We start from the raw sequence: 12,285 nt of genomic DNA, 5'->3' as shown, positions 1-12,285 counted from the left end.
GATATTCTCATGACTTCTCCTTTAGCTTTCTAGAATAGTTAAGTTTGCATTCTTAGGCTGAAATTGGAGCATAGTGTTTCTGGTATCAAATTTTTTTTTAAAATACATTGCTACCTCGATATAACACCACCCGATATAACACGAATTTGGATATAACGTGGTAAAGCAGTGCTGGGGGGGGGGGCATGGGCTGTGCACTCCGGTGGATCAAAGCAAGTTCAATATAACGCGGTAAGATTTTTTGGCTCCCAAGGACAGCGTTATATCAAGGTAGAGGTGTACATGTTTTGTTCTTGAAAATTCTGCAGATTGACAGAATTTTTTTTTAAAAAAATGAAAAAAGGCTCACTGGGTTGGATCTTCTGGGTGAGACCAGCATTTTAATCTTCTATAAAACAAAAGGTATGTCATTAAAACTAAAGGACTATATCAAGCATACCCACTTTCAGGCATGCTTTTGACCTTAGCAACTGAAATACTCAAGATAAGTTTCAGAGAAGATATAAACAGAACCGGTACCAAACTCATTTATTTCAACAGTCATTCCACAGGAAGAATTATCATGAGACTTTAACATACTAGGAGAATGTAGAGAACTCTCCGATTTGAAAATAATGTTGGCATAAAACTCAGCTATTATCTTGATAAAACTCCATACCTATATCAGAAGGAGGGCCCCACACAAATAAGCACTACCCAAATTAAATACCTGAGTACAGAACTCACTAATTCCCTTAAAATTATCTTTATTTTAAATTATGATAAGCTGTTGGCACCGAAGCGTAAGGAAATAGAAAGATGTATGGGTCTTCCCCCTGATTCTTTTAGGCAGGATTTGTCCTGCTTGTTAATTAAATACAGCAGTTATGTCTTTTATATGGGCCAAGTACAATCCAGGATTAAAATGAAGACATTACAATTACCCATAGAGGATGAGGGATTAGTGCTTTCAAACTTTGACTGATACTACTTAGCAACAGAGCTGCACTTCTGTATCCCATGGTTTAATTATGATAAGACTATATTAGCATCTAGAATCAAAGACTTCCCTGTCCAGGATGTCCCTTTGATAGAGTTGCTTTATATGATGGGGGCGGGGGCGGGGAGAATAGCCTAGGCCAGTGGTTCCCAAACTTGTTCCGCGGCTTGTGCAGGGAAAGCCCCTGGCGGGCCGGGCCGGTTTGTGTACCTGCTGTGTCCACAGGTTCGGCCAATTGCAGCTCCCAGTGGCCACGGTTCGCTGCTCTGGGCCAATAGGAACCACTGGCCTAGGCAATATGGCTAGAGGATGGCTTTGATGACTACTTTCTGGGCAGTATCTTTTTAAAAAGGCTAGAAATGTCCAGTATTGACTCCCCATTGTTACATGCAGAATGGGGTGGCTTACAAATATGGACCTCAAATACACTATTTTGATTAAAATATACAGATTCAAACATGATCATCTTGTCCCATTTGATCAATGCAAAGTCATATTTAAGGTTGAATGCTCACTATTCTCTCATCATTTACAAATTGGAAACAATTAAAAAAATCAGAAGGGGAAAATGAAAGATTGAATGAGCAACATAAAAACATAGTTCCCCTACTAGCCCTTCCTCCATTATTTATGCTCGATGACATTGACCAATAAGAAAAACTTAGAAATAAATTGTCTACTGACCTGAATAGAAGTGTGATCTCTGGCAGGATATACAGTACATCGATAGACTAAATTATTTCTCGTGTTTAATATTAGATGATGGATTATAATTTGCTGCAAATTCCCCTCAACGAGTTGCCTCCTGAAAGGAAGGTGCATTTCTAACCTGCTAATAATGTAAAACACAAAAGGAGGGGGTTTTCTTTTGTAGTTGGTCCAGACTGGAAAATACTGGAGGTATTCTATGCCATAAGGTGTTTAGATAACAGTGTTGGATGGATTCATTATAAATGCAGCCCATACCCATCATCATATGCTGTTCAGTGTCTATGAATAATTGAGCTTGTTAGTGCTTTTTTAAATGCCTCCTGACTGGTCAAAAGTGTAAAAGTGATGCAGCCTTGGTTGCAATGAGGGGAAAAAAGTTATCCAATAGTGAGATATTCTTTACTTTTTTAAATTGTTTAGATATTTTACTTTTATATTCTTTTTTTGTTAAGGGCATGTTAATACTGTTGATGATATTACTTAATATTGTTGGTCTTTTGTCCCCAGGAAGCCCGTGATTTGGTCATCCAACTTTGATCCTTAATTTGACCCATACCATTCTACATAGGCGTAATTACTATGTACATTTTCTCTCCCCTCCCCCTTTTTCTATTTGCTCAGTTAAGACATGTCCAATGAGAATTATTTTCTGCAGAGTATTCATTTCTCTTCCTGTTAATTACTGAGCTAGTATATGTGACCTTCTGTTGTCAGTGGCAAATAAAAAAACATAAGGGGTGAAGTTCTGGTCACACTGAAGTCAAAGAGCAAGATCCCATTGATTTCAGTGGGGCCAGGATTTCACTAATAGACTGGAACTTACAATTGTACTCCAAGGTAACCCGGATCAACCAAAACACATTTTTGATCCAAGAGAGTCTAGACAGTCTAGGAATGATGGAGGGGAAAATTGCATCTTCAACTTTTTTTTCTCCTTAATCTCCAGCATTATTTTCCTCATTTCTACCCTGTTCTCTCCCAAACCTCTATTGTTCTTTGTTTTTCTTTTATTTGTCTGTCTCTGAATTATTTTCTTTTTCAAGTTTCAAATTTTTCCTTCCCTCCCTCCTTTCTCTGGCTACTTTTTTTCCCACGCTCCTCCTCTGTCTGTTTCTGTCATCAACTTCCAACACAGTTCTTACCTTCTTTATCCCCTCTCCCGTCTCTTCTGTCTTGATTTCACTTATTTCAAGTCCACGCTGCCACTCCTGCATTAGCTTTTACAGTGCTGAATAACTGCTATCAGCTGCTTTGAGAAGTAATGATTTCATACAATACGGACATTCAATCTTGTCACATACAGTGGAAATGTGTTAGAACAAGGTGTGAAAATGTGAAGCATGGTTAAAAAACCATCATGGTCTTTTACTGTGTTGTTTAACACACTAATACCATTAGTCAGGTTTTCCTGGCATAAAACACATTACCAAAAATAAACCCTCCCCCCACCCATTAATTCCAAGTACCTTGAAATTAATAGACACTGACTAAATGAAATTTTAAAAACATTTTATTTAATTGTTGGCATCATCTGGATTCTCCCATTGACATGTTAATTTTAAATTGGATTTTCTCTGCAAGGTTGCCAATTTTAAACTCCCCAAAAATTCTATTGAGTTATTTTTTTAACAATTGGTATATTATATAGGATTGGGTCAAGAGGTTTACGGGTTTCTATCACTGGGATACTGAGGAGCAGCTGCATAGATAATGATATTATCAATGGAGGAAACTGGGCAATGATTGAACCAATGCTCTGCAGCTATAGCCTATTTGGTGTTTCAACATTACAGACATTTCCTGTTTCGCAAGATTTGCCACATGAACTCTTAAATGTTATAGTACGTTTATGTGAAGACTGATTAAGTCATTTTTTAGTTAACGCTTTTTGTGGCACATCTCCCATCATGCACCGCATCTCATCTTTTGAAGGGATTTCCTCTTGTCTTCTACAGTGAAGCCTTGGGAGAAGCATACGGATGTTTAGATGCCTATGGGTACTAACTATAGTCTATACGGAATGGGAATTGGACACCTAACTGCCCTTTGTGCCTTTGAAAGTTTTCCCCAAAGATATTTTGTGGTATCACTGACATCATTTAAACATTTGTGCTATTGGAACCTTTTTAAAAGCTGAGAGTATTGGCTATGCATGGGAATTTTTTTTTTAAACTGCTCCCTTGAATATACTCTACTGCATCTCAGTGAATAGTTATGTCTTCTTCCTTGTGTTTTCATTATAGAGGAAACTAAGATGCCTACTCTTCTCTCCATGTACTAGAATTTCCACTAGAATTAACTGGAGTAGCCTGTATATGTAAGGGCAGAATTGATCCCTACAATTTCTAGCCTTTCGTACATGGGCATGATGGTATACTGAGACACTGAAATCAAAGGGAGTTGTAGTTCTGCACATACAGGTAGAATTGGGGCTTTAGTGAGAAACTTATAACATGATTTTTTTACCAAAGCATTCACTTCTGCAATTACGTATGTGCTCTTTTAATCATGTTCTGATAGTTAAAATGACAGAAGCACTGTAATACACATTTAGAAAAAAGTAGTCCTCCCAGTGTTAAAGAAGGCAGATGTGTTTTACTATAAAAGGATGCTTTAAAAAAAAGAAACAAATAACCCAATCTAGATTTAAAGACTGCAGATTGAGTATGCAAAATTTGGTATTTAAAAAAAACCATCTTTTTATTTGAGCTGAAAGTCACTGAGACACAATGAATCTGGGATCTCATAATGCCATTTTTATAGTCACTTTTCAGAGTAGAACCACAATTTCCACTAGCTAAGCTATATTTATTTCATGGACAGTAAATTAAGGGGCTGAAATTGTGGCTTTTCGAATAAAGCTTTCAGAAGCCCTTTTGTGTCAGAATTTTCCCTCCCCACTTTGATAACTGTACCAAGACACACTATATCGGCATAAACATCTTTATGGTAATATAACTGCCCTCACTAGGAGGTTGCACCTATTTAACAAATGCAGATATTTTACTCATTTAGTTAAATCAATGCAAAAACTGTATAGATCCTTTGTATGGACAGTTATTTACCCTTCAAAGCAGTTGCTAATCAAAATAAATTGTAACAAGCCACTTTTATATGGCTAGGAATGATCAGTGTGACTAGAGGATTAGACTGGGACTCAGGTGACCTGAGTTCTATTCCTAGTACTGCTGAGTAACTATGGGCAAGTCACATCACCTTGGGTTGCCTCAGTTTTCCCATATATAAAATGGGATAATGACACTGCACTCCTTTGTAAAGGACCTACTGATGAAAAGTGCTGCATAAGAGCTACATATTATTATATTTATTACCTATAAATTCTGTCAGTTTCCTTAACCTCTTCACTCCTTATATTATTCTTTTCCTATAATCCTGAAGACCTTCAGTACCTCCCAGCTAGAGAAAGTTACCATATGTTCCAGTGATAGATGATTACCATATATATAAATGTATTCTGGTATTTATATTCTGTTTTGGATTTCTGCTTTGTGAGAGGAGACAGGTTATTAGGACATAGATGAGATCTTATCCTTCTTTGTTTGCATAACCTGGCATGATTCTTGTTTTAAAGCATTTAAGTGTGCTGCAGTAGTTTGTAGTTTGTTTTGCCTTATGGTATTTGTTGAAGTTTACATTTTTATTATTTTTTAATTAAAAACAATATATAGTACCAGGATTGTCAGTCATGAGTCCCCAATGTGATGAATACAGTATAGTGACAGATGGTAAAGATTGTTGCAGGCACTCTATAGGGATAGTGGAAAATCTGCATCTAATATCTCTACCTAGAGTGGACTTCCAACAGATTGGAGCCCATCATGTGGGTTATAAATATATAATTAACAATCTCTCTTTCTTGCTCCTCTTTCCTTAATGACAGTTAACCAAACCTGCTCAGTGAAAATAACAGTTCGGCTTATTTTAGTTTAATATTTGGCTAGTGGGAGACTGAGCAGGTTCATTAATCTACTTTTTGTAAGAAGATATTGACAAGAATACACAGAGCGTTAGGAACAGTACTATAATGCCAACAGAAACTACTATATGTAGAAATGCTCCAGTAGAATGACAAGCATGGTGTGGGGTGATACAGTGAGCTGCAATTTAGGAAACCTAGGTTCAAGAATATGCTTTGGCTCCAAGACTGCAGGCAGCAGAGATGAAACTTCATAGAAGTGTCTCATTTGATTTGCAGTGTACTGCTCTGGGGAATGAGAAGGGCAATTCAGATATAGCACATGACAAAAACATACACTGGACATTTATTAAGGATCTGCCTTCTAAACCTCAGGCAATGAAGAATTAAGGCTGCCACGCTGTCCATAACCTGCTGTACTGGGCTATATATTAAAGAGATTGCAAGCAAGTCATTTTTCCTGAATAATATGCCTATCAGACATCCAGCTGTGTGAGAGTGACCCTTCTTGCTAATGTAAGAAGCCCTGCCTAGCCCTCTTCCATGATTGGTTATTGTAATGCACAGTTTCTGAGGGAGGGATTAAAAACGAGGAAGGACTGAACAGAGAAAGGAGAGATTCTGTGGGAACAAGAGTGGTTCCTAGGTGTCCTGCTCCCATCTTTGCTCTCAGGGGACATCAAACAAACCTGACTCAGCCCATTTGGGTAGATGCCATCCTATTGATAATGGCAACAAGAAGGATTTTATAATACCTCCCAGGCCACAGTTCTGAATTGAAAGTATTACATACATGAGCACAAAATCATAATTTTCTTTCTCAAGATGGTGACAGATTCTAGCCACTCATGGGATACATAAAGCAGGGACTGTAGAGAAGAGACTGGATGAGCCCACCCTATCTTCACATTCCATAAATCCCTCACCTTGCATTGCCGGACTAAGGGAGAAAATGTTGATGCATTGATTGGTGGAGGCAACCCAAAAAGGTGCAGGTGAGGCAGGCTTTCTGCGCTGACTGATGGTCTGGGCACAGACTTTTTATTTACTTAATCCTGGCAATATGCTCAGCACTGAACAAGGCACAAACTAAAGGCCGTTGCTGTCCTGGTATGCTGTGCATCTGAAATACAAACACTAGGAAGGAAAGATGCACTGTGCAGACCAGAGGAGGGAATAACTTAGCTTGGTGATTATTATTATGGGAGTGCAACACACGGCACCTTGTGTGCAGTCCCCAGCATCCCTGGGAACATTCTGCTTCTCTGCCTGCAGAGACTGCCATTAGTGCAGCACCCCTCTGCATACTCCCTTGAGCAGCTGTGGCTTTAAAAGCAACAATCTGGCCTTACATTACGGTTCAGGGCAAAGCAATTTTTTTCAGCCAAGTTAACCCATCAATATGGTTTTTTTTTAACAGTCTTACAGATCCCTAACTACACTGGCAGTAACAGATGTCACTATAATACAGTGCATGATTCATTATCTGCTGTATTCTTTGCCATCCAGAGAGGCTGCTTTTATATGGTCTTGTTTTTTATAGGTTGCGGGGGGGGGGGTTGTTGGTTAAGAGATGGAATGGAGTGAAATCAACTGGCTGCAGGATGTTGTGGCTTAAAACACTTTCATAAAAGCAGATTCCTTCCATTATTACAAAGCTAAAGCTGCTGCATGGCCCATATTCTGTAAGTGATTTGTAGTGTACTGTACACCGTGGTTTGTTTGAACCATAGCCCATGAAAGGAAAATAACCCATACTAATGCAGAGGAAAGCCCTACTGAGAATTCATCAATTTACCACATCACCAGTTCTCAGCTGTGGGTCACCATTACAAGGTGGATTACTACAGTCTGGCAAGGGATTCCAGTCAAAATTCTCACATTTAAAACAAATGTCAGGCTGCTTCATATTATGCTGAGAGACATGGAATGTGAAAAATCACTCCCTCCTTCTACTGCTGCTCTCATCGCTCCTCCCAGCCCGTGCCATGAGGAGCTCCAGAAGAAAAGCAGGCTGCAGGTACCATTTAAGGATAGTACAGGCTGCCTGGGCACCAAAGAAGCTGACGCACATAACAATCAGTTGGCTCCACACCATCCTTAAATAGTGCCACCTCTCCAAGCAGAACACAGGGAGAGAGATTGGACTCCTGTATGCAGCACCCATTAGCACCTCAACCCAGCTTAACTTACAGCCACCCCCTATTATCTCTGATCCATCCAATCAATCACTCCTCCGTACGTATTTCACTGTCCAACACATGTAGGAGACAAATACCATTATAGGGCTTGATCCAAATCCCATTGAAAGATTCCCATAGACTTCAATGGGCTTTGACTCAGGCCTACAGACTTCACAGTCATTTTCACAGCAAATAACTATTACCAATACTTTGTGTCCATGTGCCTATACTGCAAATGATCATTCCCCCCGCCACCACCAGTTTTATAATAAAAAATATTTAAAGGTAATGAAACACTAGAGAGAGAGACACTGTATAGACAAAAAAGAACACCATTCACTGACTATCACAAGACACTGAACATTTAGAATCCTGTGCAGGATTGTAATATGACATTTTTACAAATTGTGATGACTGAGGCGCGCACAAACAAAAAGAGAAGGAACGTGGGAGATGGGAATTGAGAGCAAATTTTATCGAACCGATAAAAGCAATGCTATATGTTAACATTATTTTGAAGTATTATAAATTATAGTAAAATATATACAGTGTGATAGAGAGATCTATATAATGTAAAGCTAATTCAGTTTTTTGTCACTGATGCATTTCATTTAATATGCAAAACTATTGCTCTCTAATTTTGCCAGAAAGTGTATATAGAAGTGTCATTCTTAAATTAGAATTACATTGCTGTATCAGACATGCAAATATCAGATGGATCATTATGAAGGAATGTGCCTTCTCTCTCATGGATAGCATTGATCAGAAAATTGTGATGAAAAATAAATTTCAGTGAAAAATTGAAACAAATTTTCATAGTCAGGAAATAAGGAGAGGACGGAATCTATCTGTACTCATGGCATTCCCCTCCCCCACTACTTCATCCCCAGTATTTTCCAATGTGTGACACTTCAGTTGTGCATCATTTTTACATTTATGATACAAATGCTGGTATTAATTCTTAATCTGTCATATTATATACATTTTTACAAACATAAGAAGTGTAAAGTTTTTTTTATCTTTGCCAGTCTTTGTGATAAGAAAATATAAAATAATGCAGCATCACAAGTGATAAGTAGTATCTTCATCTGTAACGGATGCTAAGAAAACTGCATCCTGTGAGATCTGTGTGTTTTCCCAAAAGCATCCTTGTCTGGTATCCCATTTTTCACCTGTTGCCAGGATAGCATTGTGTGGTTTACATTATGTACAGTACAACTTTATGGTTGTTTGAAGCTGCTGTCACTTATACGTGACACCTCTGCTTACCTCAGGGATGGTTTTGTATACTCCAGAGGGAGTTTGCATCCAACTCTCCTCAGTTAGAAGAGAGTTTAGTCCAATGCAGATGAGGGACGTAAAAAAGTTGAAGGTGCCATGGAGATCCTCATGTATATTATTACTTATTGCTCAGTACCATAAAAATGCACAACACTTAATGATGCAGATAAAGATTGTACATAAGCATGTTTAAGGTTTCTGAGGCAGAAAAAGTAAACTAGTTGGACATGAGAAAGTGAGATGAAGATGCCCTTTTAATAATTCATTGTTGTTTCTTTTATCTGTGCTGGAAGTTTGTTAAATGCCAGACAGAATGTTTGAACTGTTGACATAGATCTGTGGTTCTAGCCTTTTCAAGAGACTGGACAAATTCCATATCTATAAACATGTAAATAGTTATTGCCGTTTGCATCTGCGTTTGTGCCGGTCTCTGCTCTGTTTGTTTCTATTACTCTGTGTTTCTGTAAACAGGCCTATAGATGCTAAAATAAGTACCTTGGGAATTCCATAGAACAGCCTTTTCCCAAAAAAGAACACACAATGAACAAGTTAGAAACATATGTGAGCCACATTCCACCCTACATTACTTGCACATGACTCCTCACTATTTACAAAGTTCTTAGGTCCATCCTGACTTGCCCAGGTTAAAGCACACAACTATGGAACCAATTTTTTATCTCGGATACACGTGGGGAGTTAAAGGGAGATTTCATTCATGTCTCTGACATAGAGTATTTTGCCCATTTATGTCAAATTGGTAGGTTCTGGGTTGGCAGTGTGTAAAGAAGCCTACATCAGCCCTGGTGCTGAAATGGCTTATACCACAAACATTCGTTCTTACCAAAGGGCAATTCTGACCTTAGGTTTTAGAAATGTGATTAGACTCTTTGACATGCTATACAAATAACAAAAAAGATGCTTTAATTCTTTTGTATTCTTTTAGAGCTATGAATAAATCATTTTGTTTTAAAATATAGAGGATTACAGATACAAAACTCACTGTCACACTCCAGCTTCTTTGCACTGGTTTAGTAAGGTGAAGCAGCTGTAAACTGAGTTTAACTGACCAGTTATATGAGGCTTATGGCTGCTTTGCATTTCTGGAGCAGGGGAAAGCAGCCAGAACAAACCAGTGAGCCTGGCCCAGTATGTTTATTGTCCTATCGAATTTAAAAGGACAATGAAAGACTGGGAAGTCAATGAAGCAAAGTAACTTTAAATAGTTTTTTTATTAAAATTTTCTTCCTTGTTTATTTAAAAATAACTTGCTCAGCCTCAAATTACACACACATCTAACTAGTTGCCTAGTATTCTCTTTGCAGTTTTCAGAAAATTAGTCTGTACAATCCAAAAAGTCTTCCTTTTCTCTTGAATTGATTTTACAGTCCTTTGAAGAGTGAGATATTTCTATTTTTGATACTTAGTGCAGTTCTATCTTTGAAGACCCCCCCACACACACACACACATAAGTATAGTATTTATTTGGCTGAAAGTACATTGGCATTTTCTAAATAAAGGGCTTGTATGGAATTATAGCAGTACCTGCTCATGCCGAGGACACAAAAGTCCGGAGGATGTCTCGGTTACAAATTTCTATTTGTAGTGGTGTTAGTAAGTGGCCATGAAAATTTGCTGCAGGTAGGAAACTAGCATGCAAGGATTCAGCCTAGTTAGAGTGGAATTGTTTATGGGTTTTGAAATATACAGTTTACTTTTTTTTTTTTTTTTAAAGAGGCCTATAAAAATCTCTTACTTTAAAAAAAAATTAAGTGAATGTTTATGCCTTTCGGAGTCATATTACATAATAATCTTTAGCATATTTACCCATTAGTCTACAAATCATAACAATCCTTAGCGCTTGTGTTTCACTTGTAGATCTCAAAGCGCTTTACAAAGAAATGGTCAATTTTTGTAGTTGAAGAGAAAATGTAGTTTGTTTGTTTCTCACAATCAATTATTTGTCCTTTTCATGCACGATACAGCCTCCCTGGATCATGCACAAGGCCTCTAGCCTGTCCATATTTAAATCCCTCTTGTAGACCCACTTCAGCTGCACTTCCTAACAGTAACTCAAGTTGACATCTATGTAAATTGCTCACTGTCATAACCCTAACTTGTCTCTAATTGTCTCTGTCCTTTGAGCTCCTCTGAGCCAGGACCATCCCTCTTGATTATTTGGAAACCCTATAGCACATAATAAACATAAGCATAAAATCATTAATATTATAATAATGTGGGGAGGTATATGTGAATGACCTACGGTCATAGCTAAGTGCTTCCTAAGGGCCAAATGCTCAGTGGCACTACTTATGAGAGGAAGGTGATCTTATAGTTTGGCTAGAAAGTATTTTCATGAGCAAAATCAAAATGTCAACATTTTATGTGATATTTTGGGCCTTATTGCCAGAATCTGATACAGCATGTAGAGTAATAAATATTTGCTTATCCTTCTTCCTGTATATTTTTCCTTTGCAGGTTACAAAAGCCATCCTCTGTTGTCCAGGACAAATGACTCTTCACATCAAACCTCTCCTGGTGTGTGGGGGCGATGGATTTACTCATTCCAACTTTGATGGGTGCATAGATTCCGCCATATGTATTGTCGAGGCTTTAAAGACTAATTTATAAAGCGGTCTACATATAGTTTTTAGTTCTATGGTGAATTTTACCATGATGTTAAATTTCAGTGTATTGTTGACCTGATTGGCCTACATTTTACATTAGGAAAAAAAAACATCAAAAATTGCTTATATCTGTTTGAATGGAAATAAATTTTGAGGACTCTGATATGTATTTTGCTGTTCTGCTATAAAGGAAACTCTTCTGATGGCCTGATTCCACTATCTTTTTGCCCATTGATTTCATCTGGTATTACAAGCTGAAAGGGTAAAAGATGCTTTTGAAATGTCATACTGGGCAATGCAGTACCTTTAAGAAGGCCTCTAGAAATGTCTGAAAATTTTACCCTAGGAATACACACTAGTGTCAGCTCTTGATCTTTGCCCAAAACTCTCAATGAGACTCGTGGGCATAGGTGCTGGAACTGGGGGTGCTGCAGAACCCCTGGCATGACATGGTTTCCATTATAAACAGGGTTTACAGTTTGGTGCAATGGCTCTCAGCACCCCCACTATAGAAATTGTTCCAGCACCCCTCTCAGTGGGAACCCAGCACACAGAACCAGTATAACCAGT

At 38.1% G+C, this 12,285-nt stretch overlaps 1 protein-coding gene across 2 annotated transcripts in view; it reads left to right on the top strand.

Annotated features, from left to right (window-relative positions):
• RNLS (renalase, FAD dependent amine oxidase) overlaps positions 1-11,903 on the top strand; it is a 131,135-nt gene extending 119,232 nt beyond the window's left edge. For both annotated transcript variants that reach the window (XM_045024085.1, XM_045024086.1), the window contains exon 7: positions 11,567-11,903. In XM_045024085.1, the coding sequence (XP_044880020.1) occupies positions 11,567-11,719 (153 nt within the window). In that variant the 3' untranslated portion in view covers positions 11,720-11,903. The remainder of the gene's footprint in view (positions 1-11,566) is intronic.
• The last annotated feature ends 382 nt before the right edge of the window (positions 11,904-12,285 follow it).

This window comes from Mauremys mutica, chromosome 7 (assembly GCF_020497125.1).
Source record: "Mauremys mutica isolate MM-2020 ecotype Southern chromosome 7, ASM2049712v1, whole genome shotgun sequence".
Taxonomy (NCBI): domain Eukaryota; kingdom Metazoa; phylum Chordata; order Testudines; family Geoemydidae; genus Mauremys; species Mauremys mutica.
This window is presented reverse-complemented; position numbering and strand designations above follow the sequence as displayed.